This window comes from Coregonus clupeaformis, chromosome 28 (assembly GCF_020615455.1).
Source record: "Coregonus clupeaformis isolate EN_2021a chromosome 28, ASM2061545v1, whole genome shotgun sequence".
Taxonomy (NCBI): Eukaryota; Metazoa; Chordata; class Actinopteri; order Salmoniformes; family Salmonidae; genus Coregonus; species Coregonus clupeaformis.
In genome coordinates this window covers 31,610,168-31,636,519 of record NC_059219.1, presented here as the reverse complement: position 1 = coordinate 31,636,519, position 26,352 = coordinate 31,610,168, and the positions used below count along the sequence as shown (strand labels likewise).

The 26,352-nt window shown below is 43.2% G+C and overlaps 2 protein-coding genes across 4 annotated transcripts in view; both read right to left on the bottom strand.

The window, feature by feature from the left end:
- The window catches only part of LOC121543554 (neuroepithelial cell-transforming gene 1 protein-like), a 36,126-nt gene extending 18,777 nt beyond the window's left edge, over positions 1–17,349 (bottom strand). Inside the window, exon 1 of the mRNA XM_045208883.1 lies at positions 17,135–17,349. Coding sequence (XP_045064818.1) covers positions 17,135–17,283 — 149 coding nt within the window. The 5' untranslated portion in view covers positions 17,284–17,349. The remainder of the gene's footprint in view (positions 1–17,134) is intronic.
- Positions 17,350–17,824: 475 nt separating this feature from the next.
- LOC121543555 (testis-specific gene 13 protein) lies at positions 17,825–25,462 on the bottom strand. Of its 3 annotated transcripts, XM_041853511.2 has the most exons (7): positions 19,610–25,462; positions 19,423–19,511; positions 19,107–19,204; positions 18,665–18,901; positions 18,419–18,534; positions 18,218–18,303; positions 17,825–18,126 (listed from the first exon to the last, which is right to left on the bottom strand). In XM_041853511.2, the coding sequence occupies exons 1-7, from the start codon at positions 19,621–19,623 to the stop codon at positions 17,942–17,944; spliced, it is 825 nt and encodes a 274-aa protein (XP_041709445.1). In that variant the 5' UTR covers positions 19,624–25,462; the 3' UTR covers positions 17,825–17,941. The 3 variants fall into 3 exon arrangements, with proteins under 3 accessions (XP_041709445.1, XP_041709446.1, XP_045064817.1); XM_041853512.2 differs by lacking the exon at positions 19,107–19,204; XM_045208882.1 differs by lacking the exon at positions 19,107–19,204 and having other exon boundaries at positions 19,423–25,462.
- Between the last annotated feature and the right edge of the window lie 890 nt (positions 25,463–26,352).

The window sequence follows — 26,352 nt, the reverse complement described above, 5'->3', positions numbered from 1 at the left end:
TGTATTTTAGGTATTTTTGAGGGGTTACATCAGTCTGGCCATTAGAGTGGGCTAGATTAGGCCAGATCAGGACAAATTGAGGGCTCTTAGACAAAGCACAAGCTTGTCCCTCTGTCTGACTAGATGATTACCCTTCAGACAGGCGCCCTGTCAGCACACCTAAAAAGTATTGGATTTCTATTATGGCCCTGTTACACGCTGAGAACAACCCACATTAGTGATGATGAAGCCAATTGGGTGGCTTTCAAAAGACCAGAGTGAGTTAAAGTCAAAGTGTAACTTAGATGACCACTCATATCTTCTGAAACCGTAAACAATATTTTCCAATATAAACAAGATCATATCTGAAAACAGAGTGGCGATAATGGTCTTACTATATCGAGAGACCTCAAAGGAAATCAACCTCTACAATCCTGACATTCTTTCCATGATTCCTCTGAACACTTGTCTCTAGCATGTGTTCCTGTGGTACTGCTGTTACTGGGCCAAGTAATTCCAGTCATTCTGTTGGCCTGCCTGCCCCTTATTGTGGTTGCTACAGGTGTCATTGTCCACAGTGACACAGCACTTATCTATAGTGTAGGGCACCGACCTCCACTCTACCGCTTCCTATGTGGTCTGCACTCAGAATCGGTACTGAATGACTAGTAGTGGAGGCCTAGAGGACAGTGGAGGAATTCCCTAAGTGGGGGAGCAGAGAGAAGGAGACTGATGAGTGTGTGACGGAGAGAGCGAGCGAGAGAAAGAGAAAGAATGAGTGTGAGAGCCAAAAACATCGGGCGTTCAGACAAGACAAACAGGAAGAAAAATAAGACTAGATTACAGGGAATAAGGGCACAGATAAAGAGAGGGGAGATGGATGGGAGAGCAAAGTCAACAAGAAAAAAATCGATTCTAAAGGAGAGAGAAATGAAGGAAAGCTTTGACTATGTACAGACTCAGTGAGCATAGCCTTGCTATTGAGAAAGGCCGCCGTAGGCAGACCTGGCTCTCAAGAGAAGACATGCTATGTGCACACTGAGCTGCACTTCCATACCTCCTGCCAAATGTATGACCATATTAGGAGACCCACATTTCCCTCAGATTACACAGATCCACAAAGAATTTGAAAACAAATCCAATTTTGATAAACTCCCATTTTTACATTTTAGTCATTTAGCAGACGCTCTTATCCAGAGCGACTTACAGTTAGTGAATCATTTTTTTTATTTTTTATACTGGCCCCCCCTGGGAATCGAACCCACAACCCTGGCGTTGCAAACGCCATGCTCTATCAACTGAGCTACATCCCAGCCGGCCATTCCCTCCCCTACCCTGGACGACGCTGGGCCAATTGTGCGCCGCCCATGAGTCTCCCGGTCACGGCCGGCTGCGACAGAGCCTGGATTCGAACCAGGATCTCTAGTGGCACAGTTAGCACTGCGATGCAGTGCCTTAGACCACTGCGCCACTCAGGAGTGGAGACTCCCATATCGATTGGGTGAAATACCACAGTGTGCCATCACAGTAGCAAGATTTGTGACCTGTTGCCACAAGAAAAGGGCAACCAGTGAAGAACAAACACCATTGTAAATACAACCCATATTTATATTTATTTGTTTTACCATTTGCACATCGTTAGAACACTGTATATAGCCATATTACATTTGAAATGTCTCTATTCCTTTGGAACTTGTGTACTGTTCATTATTTATTTGACTTGCTTTGGCAATGTAAACATGATAAGATAGATAAGATAGATAGATAAGATAGATAGATAAGATAGATAGAATAACATCAATTCTATCTTATCTATCTATGTTAGGGGAACCGGTGTGTTCTTTAGACACCAGGAACACAGAGGTATGTGAGGTGATGTATGAAGCTATGCTGCTACGCTGTGACAACCTGGGTGGTTCACTGGTGTCTGCCTGCTGGTGGTGGTGCGACTTCAAGTTCACTTTGAGGAATGCAATGGGGCTTCACAGGAACACCAATCACACTGGGGCAGGGCTGACTACTGTCACTAAACAATGACAGGCATGGGCCCTAGGAACTATGCGAAACTAGCAGTATATGACAATAGTTCCATCAGAAGAAGCCAAGGGACGGCCAGGGCAGGGCTATTTCTAAGACAGTGGTCAAAACATGAACGCACATATTACCACCACTCCTGTCTCTCCTTCTCCCCCTCATCATTCTAAACAAACACAGTAAAGGGTACAGGATGTAATAATGCAGAAAAGAATGCCTGTAGAGCTCCTTTAAAGCAGAAAATAATTCCACCCAGACTGGGAAAGGCGTTTCCTAAAAGGATTTAGGCCTAATCATGTGATGTTTTTGAAGGTTCTTCCTCTGATGCACACTTTGTACAGTAAATTATATCAAAGTGATATCATCCTAGAGTGATTAGGCCAGTGTTGCTTTCACTCACATTTCTGACCCACACACCAGATAACAGTCACACCTGATCATTGCCTAAATCGATTATTTCAGATGCTGTAATGTTGATGGGACGTAACGTTGTGTAGAGGGTTCTGGGTCATTCAACTGACAAAACATCCCAATGACAAAACGAATGATTATTTTAGACTTTTATCTGACCGTACCTGTGTGGACCGGATGTTTACAGATGCTGACCTGCTTCAAAACAGAGATAGCCTAGCAATGTGGTGCCCCTGACAGACTTCGCTATCATAAAATCCCCTCAGTGTCTGACTGTACATGCCTGAAGGTAGTTTACTCTGAAATCTTTACCTGAGGCAAGAGACAGTGCTTCCAGGTGAGGTAAGCTCATGAGAAATACTGGTAGAGTGGAGGCCGTGGGAGCGGGAGGTGGGGTGGTTTAGTTAGCATCAGTTTCACATTACCTAGCCTGACAAACAAAGGCAGGGCCTAGAATGATGCCTTTCCACTGACTCATAGCACATACAGCTCACACACACGCACAGTAAAAACAGCCTTCGTCCCCGGGTTGACTGCTATGACCAAGTGAATACGACGTGACAATCAATCATTTATGCATTAAAAGGCCCCACACACCAGCACAATGGCTGATATTAGCTTTCAAAACAGCTCATCGTACGGGGAATTTGACATTGGATTCATTACTCATCCGGTGCACACCTGAATGCTATTGTTAAGGGTCTAAAAACGATAGATATTTTACAATCTAGGTTTGTATGACACTATAGAGTTAGTTGTTTATTTTTCTAGAACATTACTGACAATTCTGCTCCCATGACACCCGTGCATTGAAAAAAGGGACAAAGGTCGGGCCCTGGGGCTTGTGATTGGACGTCACAGGCAGGCTCTTACTCAGAGGTAGGCCTATACAGTGGAGGAAAAAAAGTCTTTAGTCAGCCACCAATTGTGCAAGTTCTTCCACTTAAAAAGATGAGAGAGGCCTGTAATTTTCATCATATGTACACGTCAACTATGACAGACAAAATGAGAAAAAAAAACAATTTTGTTTCTGGTGTCCTTTGACAGCTCTTTGGTCTTGGCCATAGTGGAGTTTGGAGTGTGACTGTTTGAGGTTGTGGACAGGTGTCTTTTATACTGATAACAAGTTCAAACAGGTGCCATTAATACAGGTAACGAGTGGAGGACAGAGGAGCCTCTTAAAGAAGAAGTTACAGGTCTGAGAGCCATAAATCTTGCTTGTTTGTAGGTGACCAAATACTTATTTTCCACAATAATTTGCAAATAAATTCATTAAAAATCCTACAAATGTGATTTTTTTTCTCAATTTGTCTGTCATAGTTGACGTGTACCTATGATGAAAATTACAGGCCTCATCTTTTTAAGTGGGAGAACTTGCACAATTGGTGGCTGACTAAATACTTTTTTCCCCCACTGTATGTTACACACTTCTGTGGGTGAATAACACCTGAATAGACTGGAAGCAAGCGCAAGTAACAGTCAGAAAATGTTGACATAATTGAGGCTGAAGGACAGTGAATAACGATAGAGATGCAGCTCAATAATCCCAATCTACAAAGGGAACATTCAATCACACACCGATCACCTAGTAGTCCAAAGTCCACTGAGCAACACTCTCCTTGTTTTCCTGCGGGGTTGGCTATTAGGATCATATTTATGGTCACAGTTTTCCATGTTTTCCCCAACAGTGGGCAGGGGCCTTTTGGCACAAAGCATGGAAAGCCTACCAGTGTGCTACGTGCCAACAGAAACTTTCTCAGTACTGATTACCCCAAAATAAAAATTGACTTTTGGCTCTATCAGCCAGCTGTCTGACTAAAACTGAAATTATAAATGTTTGATTAAAAGCCTCGGGAAATTCATACAGACCATTTGTGTCATAAAGTGTATACTCAAACAGGAAAGGTTAAAAAAGTATTTTAAAAAGTATTTATGAGTCTTTGAGACTTTGAAGAAGAAGTGCAAAGTCCCTTCAGGAGACATCACATGCTGTTCTGTAGAGATATGCAGAATTCTGCAAAAACATCCTCCGTGTACAACGTAAAACACAAAATTAATGCATGCAGAGCAGAATTAGGCAGATACACGTTAATTATCAAAATCCAGAAAAGAGCCGTTAAATTCGACAACCACCTAAATGGAAATCAATTCCCAAACCTTCCATAACAAAGCCATCACCTACAGAGAACTGAACCCAGAGAAGAGTCCCCTAAGCAAGCTGGTCCTGGGGCTCTGTTCACAAGCACAAACAGAGCCCACGGAGCAACACAATTAGACCCAACCAAATCACGAGAACACAAAACGATAATTAGCCTACTTGACACATTGGAAAGCACTAACAAATTAACAGAGCAAACTTGATGCTATTTGGCCCTAAACAGAGAGTACACAGTGGCAGAATACCTGACCACTGTGACTGACCCAAAATGAAGGAAAGCTTTGACTATGAACAGACTCAGTGAGCATAGCTGTGCTATTGAGAAAGGCCGCCGTAGGCAGACCTGGCTCTCAAGAGAAGACAGGCTATGTGCACACTGCCCACAAAAGTAGGTGGAAACTGAGCTGCACTTCCTAACCTCCTGCCAAATATATGACCATATTAGAGACATATTTCCTTCAGATTACACAGAAAATATGAAAACAAATCCAATTTTGATAAACTCCCTTATCTACTGGGTGAAATACCACAGTGTGCCATCACAGCAGCAATATTTGTGACCTGTTGCCACAAGAAAACGGCAACCAGTGTAGAACAAACCACATTGTAAATACAACCCATATTTAATTTTCCCTTTTGTACTTTAACTATTTGCACATCATTACAACACTGTACATCGCCATAATATGGCATCTGAAATGTCTCTATTCCTTTGGAACTTTTGTGAGTGTAATGTTTACTGTTAATATTTTTGTTTATTTCACTTTTGTTTATTATCTATTTCACTTGCTTTGGCAATGTAAACATATGTTTCCATTGCCAATAAAGCCCTTTGAATTGAGATAGGGAAGGTCCAAACAGTTACTTGGGACGTCCCAACTCTGACAGTTTTTGTAAGACTGGTCAATAGCTTGTACCCCCAGACCATCAGGCTGCTGAACAGCCACTAGGCAGCTACCTGCTACCCCTGTCCCCCTCCTGTCCCCCGGACTTCCTTCCCCCTTATGGATATTCTACCCCCCCACAAACATTTAACCTCCCCCACCACCAATGGACATTTAGCATTGTTACTGTGTAAATATGTACAGTATATAGTATTATTTTGTTTATTTATTACACATTTACAACTGTGGGGGCAGGGTATGTATTATCATCAACATCTTACGTTTGTCTCACTCACTTCTTTTGATTTATTTTTCATTTGACCTGCACTGTTGAAGCACGGCGCATATGATTTTCACTGTACCCTGCAATTACATCTGCGTCCCTGTACATGTGACTAATAAAATCTATTTACAGTGCTATGAAAACGTTTTTGCCCCCTTTGTAATTCTCTCTACTTTTGCATATTTGTGATACTGAATGTTATCAGATCTTCAACCAAAACCTAATATTAGATAAAGGGAACATAAGTGAACAAATAACACAACAATTACATAGGTCTGGACTTTGACTAGGCCATTCCAAAACTTCCAATTTGTTGCTTTTTAGCAATTTTCATGTAGACTTGATTGTGTGTTTTGGATCATTGTCTTGCTGCATTCCACAGTAAGAACATCATACCAAAGGTCAAGCATGGTGGTGGTGGTGTGATGGTTTGGGGATGCTTTGCTGCCTCAGGACCTGGACGACTTGCCTTAATAGAAGGAACCATGAATTCTGCTTTGTATCAGAGAATTCTACAGGAGAATGTCAGACCATCCGTCTGTGAGCTGAAGCTGAAGCGCAGCTGGGTCATGCAAGGCGACAGGTAGCGTAGTGGGTAAGAGCGTTGTGCCAGTAACCGAAAGGTCGCTGGTTCTAATCCCCGAGCCGCCTAGATGAAAAATCTGTCGATGTGCCCTTAAGCAAGGCACTTAACCATAATAGCTCCTGTAAATTGCTCTGGATAAGAGCGTCTGCTAAATGACTAAAATGTAAAGCAGCAAGACAATTATCCAAAACACACAATCAAGTCTACATGAAAATTGCTAAAAAGCAACAAATTGGAAGTTTTGGAATGGCCTAGTCAAAGTCCAGACCTAATCCCAATTGAGATGTTGTGGCAGGACTTGAAAGCAGTTCTGCATGGAAGAGTGGGCCAAAATTCCTCCACAGCGACATGAGAGACTGATCAACAACTACAGGAAGCATTTAGTTGGAGTCATTGCAGCTAAAGCTGGCACAACCAGCTATTGAGTGTAAGGGGGCAATTACTTTTTCACACAGGGGAATTGGGTGTTGCATAACTTTGTTTATGAAATAAATGAAATAAATATGTAATTGTTGTGTTATTTGTTCACTTATGTTCCCTTTATCTAATATTAGGTTTTGGTTGAAGATCTGATAACATTCAGAATCACAAATATGCAAAAGTAGAGAAAATTTGAAAGGGGGCAAAAACTTTTTCATAGCACTGCATCTACCTATCATCCATCAAACACCCACACCAACTGTTATTCATGGTTCATGATTCGTTTGTTGGTATTTACTGCCACCTTATGGTCAACTAGTGTGTATTACAGTATTACAGCAAACTGTCCAGTAGTACACAATGATTTGCAGTACAGTACTAGCTATCTGTCGCCGACTGTGTCGGTGTAAAAGTTTACAATCATGGCATGTGCTGACACAAAATGATCATTAGGTCCTGACGTGAACATGCAAAGGTAACCAGCTAAAACAGTTTTCCAAGGACTTGGAATATGCAACCAGCACTCCATTCTAGTTGCAATATATGTTTTGTTGCTTGTTTAACAGGCTATAATAAGTATAGCCAAAATAACTAGCAAGGTAGCCATTTACCTAATAATATATTCTTAGAAATTATCTAGCTAACTATGACATAGCTACCCAGCTAACAACAAACGTTTGAGAACTTTCACTTAAGTGTCTCATTAAGTCGTGATGTGCAAGGACTGTTTCCAAGAGACTATTCCCTTAATGTCAAACAGAACTTACCCAGAACGTGGTTACCATGTTCTCAGAATGTTCAATATTGATTTTCTTGACACGTTTCATTGGAACATTGCAAAAATATTCCAGTGTCCAGTTTTCTGAGGGTTAGGAGAATATTACATCAACCAAACATACAAAGAAAATGGTTGCCAGAATATAAGATAAATATAAGATAAAACGCCCACCCCAGTAGAAATGTGCTTTTTCGAGCTGAAAGACTGGCTAGAGCTTACAGATGTTGATGCACAACGATTTAAGAAGGTGCAATATGCAGAAACCGCTCCGCCATTTCGTGGTTGCTAAAATTCTAACAGTTTGCCTAATTTCAGTTTGTGACACAAAACAAGCAATATATACTGAAATACAGTATATTTTCAATAACCAAAAATATTGTATTTTCAGCTGTTTGAAGCTGGTGTACAAAACCGAAAGTAAAAGATGCAAAATTGAAACTTAAGAACAGGAAGCATAGAAATAACACATAAAACATATCTACAGCTTTTAAAACTTGCTTTCAAATGAGAATGACAGATCTATAACTCACATTTCTATGTGAATTTGGTCGGGTCCCCAATAAAAGTTACATATTGCAGCTTTAAGTCAGTGAGTCATGGTTTGATACATTTGTGCTTGAAATCCAAACTGCACACTTCGTGCAAATCCATGTGAATGAGTCGTCTTTTCCTATGATACAACATACAAATTATTTTCAGCCTACTTTCGTTTCAGGGCTGGGTTTTATATGAATGTTACCACCTGTGGCGACCCGTCACTACCACTACCAGTCAAAAGTTTGGACACACCTACTCATTCAAGGGTTTTTCTTTATTTTTTACATTGCAGAATAATAGTGAAGACATCAAAACTATGAAATAAAACATATGGAATCATGTAATCACCAAAAAAGTGTTAAACAAATCAAAATATATTTTATATTTGAGATTCTTCAAAGTGGCCACCCTTTGCCTTGAATACAGCTTTGCACATTCTTGGCATTCTCTCAAACAGCTTCACCAGGTAGTCACTTGGAATGCATTTCAATTAACAGGTGTGCCTTCTTCAAAGTTAATTTGTGGAATTTATTTCCTTCTTAATGCGTTTGAGCCAATCAGTTGTGTTGTGATAAGGTAGGTGTGGTATACAGAATATAACCCTATTTGGTGAAAGACCAAGTCCATATGATGGCAAGAACAGCTCAAATTTGCAAAGAGAAACGACAGTCCATCTGTTACGGATACAGGTATCCTGTGTGCGTTTTTGTGTTTTTCCTCTCCTTCTGCCCTAATCACAGGTGTCCTTTATGTTCCTGATTGGTGGTCGTTGGGGTGTCCCACCTGTCCGACATCCGTTTGGCTGCTGATTGCTGAGGTGGACCAATCAGTGGACATTCCTCTGTATTGCACCACCTGTTTCTGGTTTTTCACTTACACCTCCCATTGTTTTAAAAGCCAGTCAGTTGTGGTTGTTGGGAGAGAGTATTTTCGTATGTGAGTATGGATACTGTGGTGTCCTGTGTTTTGTGTACTCACTCATTTGCTGGTTACTCTGTTTGGTAACTTTGTTATGTGTTTCTGTGAAAAGGGGGATTTAAGCAAGTTGCCCTTGGGCATACATTACCCGTAGGAAGAAAATTGTCTAAAAACACTAGTTAGACCTGAGCGGACCACCCACTGTAATTTTTGTATGATTAGCAGTAGCTTAGCGGTTCTTGAGGCAGGCAAGATCAGTTTAGTTTTTTTTTTACATTATTGTTTCATTTCTTGGGTCCTTCTCAGCCCTTTTTCCCAAACCTTTGTTTGTCGTGTATTTTTTGTTCTCACTGTTCCATGTCATGATTCTAATTTGCATGAATTATGTTACGGGTCTCTGTTCCATCCACCCTAGACTTTTAAAGCCACGGGGTTCGTAACATAACGTGGGGGTTCGTCCGGGATCATTCTCATTGATACCCATGCTACTCATGCAAATTAGTTTAGTGTCTGGTTCAGTGTTGAGCTTGGCAGCTGTAACTAACTGGTTTTGTGTTCAGTATTCGTCGGCTCGTGTTGCTAGTTTAAGATGGCTACTTTTGAGTTGGGTGCCTTTTTGGAAAACCCTACGTGGGAGGTTTTTGAGAATTGCCGTAGAGTGGATCTACAGGCTTTGGCTGACCACTTTTCTGTACCCATAAAGGGTTTTAATGAAAGCAGAAGTTAGGAAAGCAGTGTTAGAGATTATCGAGCGAGTGCTTGAGTTACCGCCGCCTGAGCCTGCTGCTCCTGTAGGGGATGTGGCTGCTGCTCCTGTAAGCCCGTCGGTGTCTGAGGACGAGGCTAAGGCTCCAGCCACATTGCTCCGTTTTGACCCACTCTCCCCACAGTCCGACTGTGATGCCAGGATGGATGTCCGCTCGACACGGCTCCAAATGGAGGCGGAAGAGCGGGCACAAATCAGGCAAGACAAGCTGGAAACACGTAAGCTAGAGGCAGAACAGGAGACGCGTAAGCTAGAGGCAGAACAGGAGACGCGTAAGCTAGAGGCAGAACAGGAGACGCGTAAGCTAGAGGCAGAACAGGAGACGCGTAGAGTTGATCAGGAACTGGAGACGCGTAAGATGGAACTGGAGATGCGTAAAATGGAACTGGAGATGCGTAAAATGGAACTGGAGGGAGAAACAGCGAGGTTAGTCTCTGCTCATACTATGCCTGCTAGTGAGCCGTCCTCACCAGCTGTGTCATCTGCTACTTTTGATATTAGTAGACAGATCACCTTGGTACCTGTGTTTAGGGAGTCAGAGGTTGATTCCTATTTCAGTGTTTTTGAGCGTATAGCGGTAGCATTGAAATGGCCCGAAGAGGTATGGTGCCTATTACTTCAGTGTAATTTAACAGGTAAAGCCCAAGAGGTTCTGTCAGCGCTACCTCTTGAAGACAGTTTGAATTATGACGTGGTCAAAGCTACTGTTCTTCGTGCCTATGAGCTGGTTCCTGAGGCATATCGACAGAGATTTAAGTCTCATAAAAAGTATTCTACTCAGACTTATGTGGAGTTTGCTAGAGACAAAGGAAATCTGTTTGACAAATGGCACACTGCTAGTAAGGTAACTGATTTTAACTCTCTACGGGAGTTAATCTTGTTAGAAGAGTTTTAAAAATTGCTTACCCGAACGTATTGTAGTTTATCTGAACGAACAGAAAGTATCCTCACTGTCGGAAGCGTCTGTATTGGCAGACGAGTTTGTGTTGACGCATAAGAGCAGGTTTTCAGCTCGTACGGAGAGCAGGGCCGCAGAGTTGCTAACTTTTAGTCCTAGTCGACCAGCAGTATATCCAGCACGCCCAAAAGATGTGAGTCACTGTTTCTATTGTCATAAGGTGGGACATATGGTTAATGATTGCTTTCTGCTAAAACGCAAACAGGGGATGCCTCAGCACGTCAGGCCGCCAACGGGTGTTGGGCTGATTCGTACGGTTGTAAGGCCGGAATCAAAACAGATGCCTCATAGTGAATGTGGTTTGAAAGTCCCAGATCACAGTTATGAACCGTTCATTTTTGAGGGGTTTGTTTCCATATCAGATGACGAAGCGTCTCAGCGTCCGGTTAGAATCCTTAGAGATACTGGTGCGGCGCAGTCGTTCATACTATCTGATGTGTTGCCCTTGTTCGATAATACATTTTGTGGTTCCAGTATGTTAGTACAAGGAATTGAAATGGGATTCGTCCCAGTGCCATTGCACTTTGTGAACGTACACTCTGAGTTAGTCAGTGGATTGTTCAGAGTTGGAGTACGTCCTATGTTGCCGGTATTGCTGGAGGAAAGGTGATACCCGTATTGGAGGTAATGGATAAAAGTGACCAGTCTCTCTCCGAGGAGCTGGCACAGGGTTATCCAGATGTGTTCCCCGCTTGTGCTGTCACACGTGCTCAAGCACGACAAGTGGGTGACGTGATAGATTTGTCGAACACGATTCTATTCGGAGAGTGTGACCCAGAGGATAGCTCGGGTGCTACCTCTGGTAAGCTGGTGCAGTCTGACCAACAGCCCAGGGAAAGGAAGAAGTATGTGGAACTTGTTGCTGAGGCAATACAGTTACCAGTCACTCGTGAGCAGCTGATCGCTAACCATAAGGTTGACATTAGCCTGGCTAAATGTTTTTCTAGTGTTGTCTCAGAGGAGGAGCTAAAGAAGTAAAACATGGCATACTTCATTGATGGTAATCTCCTCATGCGTAAATGGACATCCCATGTTGACGCTGGCGGAGATTGGAATGGTGTTTACCAGATAGTGATTCCTACAGCCTTTCGACAAAATGTTTTATCCCTCGCTCATGATCACCAGTGGTCCGGACATCTGGGAGTCACCAAGACTTATGATTGGGTTTTGCGACATTTCTTTTGGCCTGGTTTAAAACAAGATGTGGCTCAGTTCTGTCGGACTTGCCACACCTGTCAAGTAACTGGGAAACCGAACCAGGTTATTCCCCAGCGCCTCTTTGTCCCATACCGGCCATAGGTGAACCATTCGAACATGTGATGGTTGATTGAGTTGGACCATTACCAAAGACAAAATCTGGTAACCAGTTTCTGTTGACGATTATGTGTGTGGCCACCAGAGGCCATTCCTCTGCGAAGGATTACTGCTCCGGTGGTGAGTAAAGCGTTGATCAAATTCTTCTCAACTTTTGGGTTACCTAAGGTGGTACAAACTGATCAGGGTACGAATTTCCTTTCTAAGCTTTTCAACAAGTGTTAAAATCCTTGTCAGTTACACACCGTGTGTCAAGCGCATATCACCCAGAGTCTCAGGGTGCTCTTGAACGTTGGCATCAGACACTGAAGTCTATGCTCCGTAAATATTGCTTGGAATCTGAGAAGGATTGGGATGAGGGAGTTCCTCTAGTTTTGTTTGCTGTCCGTGAGACAGTACAGGAATCCCTAGGGTTTAGCCCAGCTGAACTGGTGTTTGGACACACCATGAGAGGACCTATGAAAGTCCTTAAGGATCAGTTTTTATCACAAGAGTTGTGTGTGAAAGAAAATGTGTTGGACTACGTTAGTCGCTTTCGTGAGCGCCAACATGGTGCATGTGCTCTAGCAAAGGAAGCGCTGTCTTCCTCACAGAGACGGATGAAACGCACTATGACAACCAGGCTGTTTCTCGTTCACTACAGCCAGGTGACCAAGTTCTTGTATTGTTGCCTGTGCCAGGAGCGTCATTGTCAGCACGTTTCTCTGGTCCTTATGTAATTGAAAAGAAACTAAGTGAAACTGACTACGTGATACAGACTCCTGATAGAAAACGCCAATCTCGTGTGTGCCACGTTAACATGTTGAAGACATACCACACCAGACCCGTCACTCAGATAAACAGTCCAGAGAAACTGGCCGAGTCGGCTGTCTCTATTGCTGCTACGGCTGTAGTGGGAGGTCATGTTAATGATGTGGACGGAGATGGTTTGGAGTTGCGCAATACTCAGCAGCAGTGTGCTAGATTGCCCAATTCAGAGATGCTGCTGTCTCTCCCGTCAAGCCTGATTAATTTAACGAACGGAGTCAGATGATATTGTGAGGCTATTACACAGCTTTCCATGTCCTTTTAATGATGTTCCTACATGCACAAATGTGTTAGAACATGACATTAATGTTGGAAATGCTGCACCTATCAAGCAACATGCTTATCGTGTCAACGTCTCTAATAGAAAGATAATGAGGGATGAGGTCGGTTATTTGCTGGAGAATAACCTGGCTATGCCAAGTTCAAGTCCTTGGAGTTCTCCGTGCATTCTGGTTCCTAAGCCTGATGGGACATCCAGGTTATGTACGGACTATCGGAAGGTCAATGCTGTCACAGTGCCCGACTCGTTCCCGTTACCCAGACTGGATGACTGTATTGACACTGTTGGTGCTGCTACTTATGTAACCAAACTAGATCTTCTAAAAGGTTACTGGCAGGTGCCGTTAACCTCACGTGCCTCTGACATCTCTGCCTTTGTGACCCCAGACCACTTCCTACAATATGCTGTCATGGCATTTGGGATGCGGGACGCACCAGCCACTTTCCAACGCCTGGTTAACACAGTATTGGCTGGAGTTCCTAATTGTGGAGCTTACCTTGATGATCTGGTAATTTATTCAACTGAGTGGTCTGATCATGTTAACACTAAGGGTAGTGTGTGAACGTCTAGCAGCCGCTTCTCTAACCCTGACCTAAGCAAAGTGCGAGTTTGGGAAGGCCACTGTTACTTATCTCGTTAAATAGGTCGGCCATGGTCAGGTGCGCCCTGTAGATGCCAAGGTCTCAGCTATAAATTCATTTCCCGCACCTACCCCCAGAAGAGAGCTACGCCGCTTTTTAGGGATGGTTGGCTACTACCGTAGTTTCTGTAAAAATGTATCTGCAGTAGTTGCTCCATTAATGGATTTGCTCAGTCCGGCGAGAAAATATGTATGGTCTGAAGATTGTCGTACTGCTTTCAACACTGCTGAAGCACTCTTATGTAGTACTCCTGTTCTTGCTGCGCCAGATTTTGAACGACCGTTTAAACTGGAGGTAGATGCAAGTGCCAGAGGTGTTGTTCTACTGGAGCCGGACCAGAGTGGAGTGGACCATCCTGTCTGTTATTTTTCGCGGAAATGTAACAAAATGTCAGACAAACTATTCCACCATTGAACAAGAAGCTCTAGCTTTGTTGTTAGCTCTGCAGTACTTTGAAGTATATGTTGGTTCCAGTGCATTACCAGTGATAGTGTATACTGACCATAACCCCTTAGTTTTTCTCCACCGGATGTACAACCAGAACCAACGCCTTATGCGTTGGGCACTTGTAGTGCAAAATTATAATTTGGAGATCCGCCACAAAAAGGGGTCGGATAATGTGTTGGCAGATGCTTTGTCTCGTGTTTAAAGAACTAGGTTTTTTTTTGTTATCCCGTCAGGATGCGGTTGATCTTTGAATTTTGTGTGTTGTGATGGTACGTGTGTCGCAAACCCTTGTGGTTTGCTCTTTTAAGGGTGGGAGTGTTACGGATACAGGTATCCTGTGTGTGTTTTTGTGTTTTTCCCCTCTCCTTCTGCCCTAATCACAGGTGTCCTTTATGTTCCTGATTGGTGGTCGTTGGGGTGTCCCACCTGTCCGACATCCGTTTGGCTGCTGATTGCTGAGGTGGACCAATCAGTGGACATTCCTCTGTATTGCACCACCTGTTTCTGGTTTTTCCACTTACACCTCCCATTGTTTTAAAAGCCAGTCAGTTGTGGTTGTTGGGAGAGAGTATTTTCGTATGTGAGTATGGATACTGTGGTGTCCTTTGTTTTGTGTACTCACTCATTTGCTGGTTACTCTGTTTGGTAACTTTGTGTTTCTGTGAAAAGGGGGATTTAAGCAAGTTGCCCTTGGGCATACATTACCCGTAGGAAGAAAATTGTCTAAAAACACTAGTTAGACCTGAGCGGACCACCCACTAATTTTTGTATGATTCAGTCTTCCTGGCAGGAGATCAGTTTATTTTTTTTTTTACATTATTGTTTCATTTCTTGGGTCCTGCTCAGCCCTTTTTCCCAAACCTTTACCGTGTGTTCAAAATAAACATAGTGTTTGACGGTAGTTTATGGTTGTCGGTGTATTTTTTGTTCTCACTCTTTCCATGTCATGATTCTAATTTTCATGAATTATGTTACGGGTCTCTGTTCCATCCACTCTAGACTTTTAAAGCCACGGGGTTCGTAACACCATCATTACTTTAAGACATGAAAGTTAGTCAATACGGAAAATGTCAAGAACTTTGAACGTTTCTTCAAATGCAGTCGCAAAAACCATCAAGCGCTATGATGAAACTGGCTGTCATGAGGACCGCCACAGGAATGGAAGACCCAGAGTTACCTCTGCTGCAGAGGATAAGTTCATTAGAGTTACCAGCCTCAGAAATTGCAGCACAAATAAATGCTTCACAGAGTTCAAGTCACAGACACATCTCAACATCAACTGTTCAGAGTCTGTGAATCAGGCCTTCATGGTCAAATTGCTGCAAAGCAACCATTACTAAAGAACTCCAATAAGAAGAAGAGACCTGCTTGGGCTAAGAAACACAAGCAATGGACATTAGACCGGTGGAATTTTGGTCTGGAGTCCAAATTTGAGATTTTTGGTTCCAACCGCCCTGTTTTTGTGAGATGCGGTGTGGGTGAACGGATGATCTCCGCATTTGTGGTTCCCACCATAAAGCATGGATGAGGAGATGTTATGGTTGTGGGGGTGCTTTGCTGGTGACACCGTCTGTGATTTATCTAGAATTCAAGGCACACTTAACCAGCATGGCTACCACAGCATTCTGCAGCAATACGCCATCCCATCTGGTTTGGGCTTAGTGGGACTTGTTGTTTTTCAACAGGACAATGACCCAACACCTCCAGGCTGTGTAAGGGCTATTTTCCCAAGAAGGAGAGTGATGGAGTACTGCATCAGATGACCTGGCCTCCACAATCCCCCAACCCAATTGAGATGAGTTTGGGATGAGTCGGATGGCAGAGTGAAGGAAAAGCAGCCTACAAGCGCTCAGCATATGCGGGAACTCCTTCAAGACTGTTGGAAAAGCATTCCAGGTGAAGCTGGTTGAGAGAATGCCAAGTGTGTGCAAAGCGGTCATCAAGGCAAAGGGTGGCTATTTGAAGAATCTCAAATATAAAATATATTTGTTTAACACTTTTTTGGTTACTACATGATTCCATATGTGTTATTTCATAGTTTTGATGTCTTCACTATTATTCTACAATGTAAAAAATAGTAAAAATAAAGAAAAACCCTTGAATGAGTAGGTGTGTCCAAACCTTTGACTGCAAAAAAAAAGAAGAAGAATAGACTAATGACTAGTGTATATTAGCTATCTTTCAATAGTTATCCATATTACCGGAGCTTCATCTTATTCTTTCGAACTATTTCTATGGTGGATTCACGGCCACAATTTATGAAAGATGACAAAATATTGGAGTTAACACTAGATGGCAAAGTCAAAGATAGGCCAGTGGTTTCCATCTGTGGCGAAGTTTTCCATTAATTAATACTTGTGACAGAACCAGTCAGTCGTTTTTTTGTTGTAGATACGTTTCATTGGACGTTGCAAGAACATTCATGTGTCTAGTGTTCTAAGTGTTAGCTGATTATTCCATCGTCACACCAAACATACACAGAACATGGTTGCCATGTTCTCAGAATAATATATGAATGTTCTAGACACGTTTCAATAAGGGAATGTTCTACTAACTCGAACACCAAAACATGCTAAATAGGTTCTAAGGAGGTTTTTGCAAACATACGTAGAATGTTCCTGTAACTAACGGAAACTGAAAAATGTACATCAGGGGAACATTACAGGTAACATAACGTCCCCTCTCCCTAGATTTGTTAGCTGGGAGGATGTGTAACAATGACAACGTGCTCGAACTGTAACGTCAGCCAGCCACATGCTAGGTAGCTAGCCATCAAAACAAACATTCAACTGACGTTACAGAATGTAACATTAGCTAGCTAAATAATGTTAGCGAGTGTGTTAGTAATACGGTGTTAACACCATATAAATAGTTCACACATTTCTATTCGTTTAATCGCGTACACTCAATAGTTCAGGCAGCGTTTGTCTCACCTTGAGTTGGTATTGTTATTGCTCTCGGGGGACGTCTCATCATCATCATCGATGTTGAACTTCCTCTTCTTGTTTGCCTTTCTCTTCGGTCTGTCATTCTGCGTCTCTGGTATCGAACTTTGGACCTGTGCTTCACCGGTTTCCTCCATTTGAAATGGAGAACCAAAAATCAATGTTAAAGGTGAAAACAATAGCTAACTATTTCTGGAAAATAATAACAGTAGACGGATGTTTGAAATTCTTTGAATATGGCGGAAATCCGAACAATGACCAATAAGGAAAGACCTGAGGTTCTAGATGCTAGGATATATGGTTAAATAGGCGGGGTCATACCATAAGCAGACGACTCTGGGCGGGGCCAGCACCTCTAATAACAATTGGTAATGCTGTAGTACAATGAACTTGCTTCTGTTGTCTGCACAAAATAATATCCCTTTAACACAATTAAATGTCAATGCACTCTACAGGGTTTTTGTATTGCAATAGACAAATGTTGTACATTTCTCCCCTCTTTGATATTTCAGTAAAACAAACAGTTGTGTTCTACAAGGATTTAAAATATTACATTATTGTTATGCAACTGCAAAAGGCAGTTGGGACCATCTGGTGTAAGATGAACTATTCTGGATAGAATCACACACACACACACACACACAGTGGCTTAATATGTAAGAATACACATCCCAAAAATAATTTCAACCATAAAGGATTTATTGGTACATTTCAACACATAGTTGGCAAACAGCTCCAAATATAGAGGTCAAACAGCTATTGCATGCATGCATTGAAAGGTCCAGGCTTCAGAAGTCATGGCGGCAGTTCACAGCTGCTGGTCCCGTTCCAGTAGGCGATCTGTCCATAGCGGAACGCCCCCTGTCCTGGTGCTGTTACTGTGACTGCAGTCTCCAGCAGGGCCGAGAGAGTGAGGGGCTCACACAGTTCAGTGCACTGATCTTTGACCTCAGTGCTCTGGGTCAGATCTAGGGCAACACCTAGATACAGACACACACACACACAAATATTAATATCATCGTAATCATCAGCATCACCAAAAATAATGTTCCGTCGCGTGTGATGAAATACCTTCTTGTCCGTTGTCCCTGTCTGAATCCGTTGACCTATCCTCAGAGAACTGCACACAGAGACGTGTTCGCACCCATGATTGAGCTCTGTGGGACCACAAAGTATTGCCATTCATTAATATCCCTAACTGTACATGGTAATGGAGAGAAATATGATGTTTCAAATTATTTGTGACAACTCAAGACCACTCAACCACTCAACTCTTTCCCAGCACCGCTACTCCGCTTGCTGCCCTCTCTTCTCGTCCCAGATGGCAATTTAAGAGGATGTTTCAGAGGAAGCAAACCACTCTGACGACCCCGAATGGCTTCAAGCCTCTGAGGACACAGCGAATTTACCAATTTAAGAGCATTCAATATTCAAGCTATCCACATTACTCTTGCTTTTTGCGCAGTTAGGCTTTGGGATTTTGCTCAACATCACATGATTTTTTAAATTACCTCTTACCTTGGTGAGGGCGGGGGCGGGTGCGAGGGGGTTGCCTGCCAGGTATTTGGTGGGGCTGTCACCCTCCTTCAGGTTATGGAGGTCGGGCAGGGGGTTGTTGGCTATGAGCAGGGTTCTCCTGTCCAGGTTGGCCTCCGAGGCCTTGAACATGAGCGCCACTCGATTCTTATGGCGGCTAGACTTCCCTTGCCCCTGAACCTCCAGCAGCTTCTGACACTCCAGTCTGTCATTAAACGCCTGAGAGAGGGAGAAAGGGAGAGAGAGAGAGAGAGAAAGAGAGTGCAAATCGAATCTAAGCAAGTATCTAGAAATCTACTTGTTGGTTTTTCTAGACAACAGAGTTTGCATTGGTTGAATGTCTTATAAAGATGACACAGGTCATGGTTGGTAACGGTGTGTGACATTGTGACAGGATGTGTTCTCTGTGTAGTATCAGGGAAACCTTGATCACTGAGGGCCCGTCAATGGCCGTCTCCATCTGAGCCAGTTTGGACTCAGACTCCTCCCTAAGAATGTTCCAGATCTCTTTGGAATCCAGGACTGTTACAGACATATTGAAAATATGTCAAATGTCATCCACTTCAAAACACAATACTGCTAATTAGTACTGTAGTCTGCCTACTGTATCAAGCACACTTTTTGAGGATAGCAGCAATGTAGCCAAACCCAGATACACATTTAAAAAAAAGTGTTGTTTGTATTGTGTTTCAGTGCATGAACCCGGTCATATATTTGCATTTTCAAAATGACTCTCTCACCTTTTGCTTTCTGATAGATCTCACGGGCCTTTGGAGCAATAATCTCATCCTTGCTCACTGGCTGGAGGAAAGCTTTATTCCCTAAAGCCCTGTAAGTCAATGCATGGATAATCTCACTACAGCCAATTTCTATTGCAGTCAATAAGCATTATAATAACATCTAATAATTTATCAAATCAAACCATACTTTTTAGCCTGCATGGAGGCTTCAAAAACAAGTTGCTACAATGAGAATACTGACATTGTGATTCAGAGGCTAAAGTGAAGGCACAGTTCCATCATATTTAGAGTGCAACAGTGCATTCTACAGTTCTTTGGGTGATGTCATAGTGTACTGTAGACTGCAATGTAGAACTTTGCACTGTTGCTGAAACACCCCCAAAGTTGTATGTTGTGACATCGAACCAATAACATGCTAGGTAGAAGATACCCAGGATAGGAGGATTTCTAATATCCCATAACTCTTTGCATAAATGCAGAATAATTCTAAACAAACAGACCAGCGATGTTAGTTATCAACTAGAATAAACATGAATCTGTTTAATTTTGAAAGCTTGCGCACATGAATACAACTTGTCCTTACCTCTTTTGTCTTCAACCTAGCCAATACAGGCTCCACAGGAGGCTGGTGAGGGTAGGACGGCTCATAATACCACATGTTTGATGTGTTTCATACCATTCATTCCATTCCAGCAATTACAATGAGCCTGTCCTCCCTGTACCACCAGCCACCTGTGAAAAGCTCACATATGGGGGTTGAAACACCCATACAGTCAGGAGATAGGTAACACACTGGGAGCATTGATGTCTGTTTACATTTGAGTCATACAAGGCCATCAAGGTGAAAGGAAAATATAACTACTACAGTGCCCTAGGCCTAGGGCAATGGGAGAGATGCTAGGACAACTAGGCTCCATTAAAACCCCATTGATTTGAGGGAAATAGCTCAGTACGCTAAAGTGGAATAATGGCAGGTTCTAAAATAATGATATGAGTTGAAGGATCTAAATTACCTAGTATCTCAGCTAATAATCATGTACACAGAATGACCTCTGGTCAAAGTTGTACCTCTGTAGCCCTTGAATGTGGAGAGGCACTTATTTTTCTTCCTCCGCCTCCTCCTCTTCCTCTCCCAGTTCAACTTCATTCTTTGGGATGGTCTCCAAGTTCAACTCCATGATCATGTTCATACTACCATGCTAACCACCATCAACGCAACCCCCTATCCACAACACATTTATATACACCTAACACACTATATGAATAGATACCAGTTGTGCACTGCATGTTTTGTCAGACCCGGAGAGTGACATGGTAACACAGGCGACAGGGACACTGAGCAGAGATAAGATAAACTGCCACAACTTTAAAATCTTATTGAGAACATCAGGCTTCCTTGGAACTCATTCATCCACATTATAGAACAGGAACTTTCCTGAATTCTGTACATACTAGATGCTATCTTCTGTGGTTCTGTGCAGTGTCTGGTACAAGTCCTGCAATAAAAGGCCTTTCCTGTTTCTATTATCAGGTTATAAAGTAAGTGTTGGATTGTGTTGAGTGCTTCTAGATATAACAGTGAGGGTAATGTGTTATGATCTCTTGAGCTCTGATAAGTTACTTGAATTGAGTGAGTTTTATGCATAGCAGAGCAGGGTTTTATAGTTCACACACATGTTTATAACCACGGACACAAATATAATAACGTACACACAGGAAAAAGTAAGATAAGTATGCAATATCAATTCAGTTTTATTGAACATTTATTCAATAAGAAACTTTAAAAACTGTCCCACTGGAAATTAGCTCCCGTCCAACTCATTTCGATTCCAGGATCTGTAGAGCAGACCCTGTGACACGTTCAATATGAACATTCATCCCATTCATTTCCTCTCTGCTTGACTGTAGAATTGACATGTAGACATCGTGAAGACATTGAGGCATTGATCCCCAGTCATTATAACCGATTTCAAATGGTGCTAGAAGGCTGTAAGGGGCTCTAAACACCAGAGGAAATCAGTCATCCTTTAAAGGGGAGAGAGAGAGAGAGGATGGTTCCAATAGACTCACTGACACTCCCAGAGGCCTAGAGCTGTTCTCCTGTCCCCAAGAACACTGATTTCAAATGGTGCTAGACACTGGGAACATTCATCTAAACCACCATGTGAAACCAGCCTCTGGGGGAAGACTTTCCCTGCCGGACAATGCAGTGGATGAGCAGCAGTAGCAAAGATTTTGGAGTATACTTTCCTTATTTCTCTCTGGCAGTAATGTCAAGTAGAAACTCTGTGCAGCAGTTGTGACGTGGATGACAAGTAGATTTACAAAGACAGTGCACTCATTTGGCTTAGCATTTCTATGATTAACCTTACCAACACACAAACACAGTAAGTATCAGTATAAAGTCATCTGTCAGTACAGAAAGTGATCGTGACAGTGCTTTGCTTTTGGAGGAAGTCCTTCTGATGAATGTCATTGCCATGGTAGCCCAGCTATGAGGACAGCTGATGTGTGACATCATCCTCCACACTTCAGACACTACCACTCTTAACAGTAGAGCTGTGAAGAATAACTACAGTAACGTTATACAAATAATATCTTTAGATACTCATCTCTTCACGTCAACATAAAGAAAACATAACACATTACAATATTAGACAGTATAGGACAATATTAAAATGTTGTATGCACAATTCATTACAGCAATCATTATCTATCAACAATAAATTACTGTAAGAAATACGTAACAACTATTTGGTTGTGACGTCATCTAACCAGTCTACTAGTCTTCTATTCGAGCACTCATCCAACAAACACAAACACAATGTTACTCATCCACCCACCTAACTGTTGTTCTCAGAGCTCAGCAATCTCTCTGCCTGCCAAAGGTCCTGGGAAAACCACATAGAAACACCACATGACCACCGAGTGTGTGTGTGTAAGTGTGTGTGTAAGTGTGTGTGTGGGCAAACACTCCACATCCATGAGTGACGAAAACAACTACGCTCAGAGCCACTAAACAATAGACATGTTATCTTACCTGTTTTACAGTGGTTGACTCATAGCCTTACAATAGCTTCCTTATTGTGTCCTGCTTACTGTACTGTCCTGCAGGTATCTATGGACATGGTAGGGCACATGCTGCACCTCCCCAAACCCTACTTCTATTTACAATGGGGCTAGTGTTGACGATGACATCATGACCACCCACCACACACACACACACGTGTGTTTCACGTAGGGCGTGGCAGGCAGCACACACACCTGTGTATCCCACCTGATCTTCATCATATCACATTCAGGTGGAGGAATGTACAGTGATGAACAGATCGCAGCTGGGGTGTCCAGTGTCGGAAAAAACGACCGGGACACATAGAGCTCTGTGCTGCGTGATTATGAGAACCGGGCCAAAACACTTACGTAACCATGGCGTCGCCATGACAACACAGCTTAATAGCAGTTGGTCCCAGAGGTTCTCACAGTCAATCACAGGTGTCTGAAGGCTGGGTGTTGGATGACCTATAATGGCCATATAGCATAGTGTATGTCAGTACATTGTGTAAAGAGCGGAGACGCAGTTGGATGGAACAGTATCATCACGTGACACTTTTCTACAATCCTGCCTTTGGACACCAGGGGGCAGCATAACATCTCAAAAATCACACCACAAGTAGTCACCCACCAGCACCAGCCCGTGGCATGGTAGGGGAGAGGAAAGAGAGAAGCCAACCTCAAACCTAACCACAACAACACTCTGTGGGACGAATGAATAAGTAAGAGACACATTTCATCTCTACCGCTCTCTTTCTCTCTCTCCTCCCCCTCCCCCATGTGAGAGGAGACTTGTGAAGGTGCAACAGTGTTGGCCGTTACGCTTTCTGTTCTATTCTTTCCCAGGAAGTGACATGCAGAGACAGAGACTCCCACACACCGGCCCGGCAGGCCCTAGCTGCCGCGGGTGACGGTGATGTCACCCTTCCTGCTGCTGCTCCTCCATTCCTTCTCCCGGCGTTTCAAAAAGATCAAGAGAGAGCGCAAGAAAGAGAGAGAGTGACGGTGGTGTGTTTATATAAGAGCCTGGATGGTGGTGGGGGGGGGGTCATAGTGCAGAGTCATAGTGAGATGAAATCCACAGTGCCAGCTGAGCTCTTTTAACACTTCCTCTCATGCTTGGATTTGATAAGAAACTAAAGTTCAAGGTTTTCCTGAAAATTCTATGAGATTCCTTTCTTCAGGGAGAGGCCGGCCTACTCCTATGCTGGGTAGAGTAGCATCTTTCTTTAGTCCAAACTTGTATGGGCACATCTGCCTTGCGGCGCACCTATTTAGGGAGATTAGACTTAATCTTATACCCATCCAAAAAAGTGACAGAAGGTTATTCATTTGTTAGTTTCAGGAAAGAGTGGAAACGGTGTGTGCTGCATGTCGTCCACTCTGAGTTTCAAACACACATAAAGGCCTCACACAAGAGGAGGAGATAGACAGAGGAGCTCTGTGGATGTGGGGTGACTAAGAGAGGGTAGATTGTGGTCAGGGTGTCCACATAAGAGGAGGGTGAATTATGAAAGGAGATGGGGGATGATGGATGGGGGATGAGAGGGTCGACTCTGATGGACAGGATGTTCTCATCATTACGCAGGAAGAATTACTCACTGCCAGTATGATAATCAGACGACAAGGTTACCCCTCCTGCTGGATATTGCATTACTTACCTACGGTTTGTGTGTGTGTGTGAGTGGGAGAGTGTGTGTGTATGAGTGTGCGAGAGTGTGTGTGTGTGTGGATACGTGTGGGAGGGTAAAGGGATTATGAGTCATCAGTCAGAGCATCTTTCCCACCTTCATGATAACACATCTAATATAATACAAATCAGTAATTTGATAATGTGAGAAATACTGTTCTGATGGGACTCACTATAGCGGAATAGAGAGGACACACTGCTGAAGTGTTAAAACAGTGAATCATCCAGAGCTTTATGAGTCCTGATGACTCCTCTAAGCTCTCCCTATTGGGCTGTCTTCAACAGGCAGCACATCAAACCTCTCTATCCCCCTGGGACTACATCATCACTGACCTGAGCGTATCCTTCATTCCCGTAAAGATTGCATCTGAGCCATTATATTGCCATCATAACTGTTCCAGGAACTGTGTAGCGGAATGCAGTGCTGAAGAGGCTCAAAGGAGTGACTAGCATTTCATCAGTGTTGACATACTACTGATTAATACCTTCCCTCCTAGTCTTTTCAGACCCCCTAGAAACTCTGGCTTAAGTCCCTTTATTGGATTCCTGATCAAGAAAGTAAATGGCAAGTCAATGGAAAGTCAATGGAAGAAGCTTTTGGAGGAGGTTGCACATTAAAGCAGATCTTTCATGATAGGGTTCACAGCCAACATGCACAGAGGTCCATGATGTGAATGTATTGTGTGTGTGTGTGTGTGCGTGTTTGTGTGTATGCGTGTGTGTGTGTGTGTACGTGTTAATGTGTGTAGGATGTTACAAAGCAAGAGTGCCAACTGAGTAATGATAATGAAGGAGACTGCCGGCCCATCAAAGCCCCTGTGCTGAACAGTATGTGAACCGTGACAGATGACTCCACATGTTCAGTACAGAAGAACCAGCTCCTATGTGGCGATAAGGCATTAAACTGGATGATGGGGCCATTCTCGGAGGGCCATTCCAGGAGTTAACCAATAAAGACACTCCATTACTGGATAAGTGTCTCTGTCCATATAATGCGGTTAAGCCTAGCGTGTATCGCTGGGTTCATGTGTGTGTTAATGTGCACGAGCGCTAGCTGCGCTATGGGTTCATGCATGGGCCATGCAGAGTAATAGGCTGTACTGATGGCAGGTATTAGCCCCCTGTGTGTGGAGCTATGCTAATGGTGGATCAGTCTGATGGAGGGAGAACAGAACATCCATCATGGTTGTGGAGTAAGTGGGGGCTTTTAATCAAATACTATCTAACAAGCATCTGTGCAGTAAGCTAGGAATACAGTACAGTGCCACAGCACTTGAATGCCACACACAGACACACACACACACACACACACACACACACACACACACACACACACACACACACACACACACACAGTCTTGCGCAGCTAACCTTGTGGGGACATACAATTCAGTCCCATTCAAAATCCTATTTTCCTTAACCCCTAACCCTAACCCGTACCCTAACCCTAACTGTAACCCAAAAACCTAACCTTAACCTTAAACCTAACCCTAGCTCCTAACCCTAACGCTAAAACTAACCCTAGCTCCAAACCCTAACCCTAAACCTAATTCTAACCCTAACATTAATTCTAACCTTAACCCTAAACCCCCTTGAAATAGCATTTGATCTTGTGGGGACCAACAAAATGTCCCCAGTTGGTCAAATGTTTGTTTGTTTACTATTCTTGTGGGGACTTCTGGTCCCCACAAGTATAGATAAACACATCCACATCCACACGCGCACGCGCACGCGCACGCGCGCACACACACACACACACACACACACACACACACACACACACAGGAAAATAAGCCGACGTCATAAGATAAGATTTAAGAGTTCCTGGCTTTTCAGAACACACACAAGGTAGGCTGACGTTTCTCCATAACCCTCCAAAGTATTTTTCCACTGTCAGAGAAAAAGAGGACAATAACAAGTACCTCTCCTCGCTTTCTAGAGAATATTAAACATCTGGCTTTGTTTGGATCCAGTTCCGGGAACGGGACGAACTTTGGTCCACTTTCTGTGCCACTGCAAGCCGGGAGGACACGTATTTCGCGAAAACAGATAAACAATCTTAACAGCCTAATTGGAGGAGCGTTCAAAAATAGCCCTTGTTTTGCTGTGTATGAGACTGAAAGGCTCTGGACTCAATTCACCTCCGGCTCAGAAGTAGGCTGCCAGGAAGCCAGGCAGAGGGGGTGTGT

Coding starts and splice junctions, on each gene's coding strand:
- LOC121543555 (XM_041853511.2), bottom strand. Junction 19,205..19,422: donor GATCTATCAGAAAGCAAAAG/GTGAGAGAGTCA, acceptor TGTCTGTAACAG/TCCTGGATTCCAAAGAGATC. Junction 18,902..19,106: donor ACGGGCCCTCAGTGATCAAG/GTTTCCCTGATA, acceptor TCCCTCTCTCAG/GCGTTTAATGACAGACTGGA.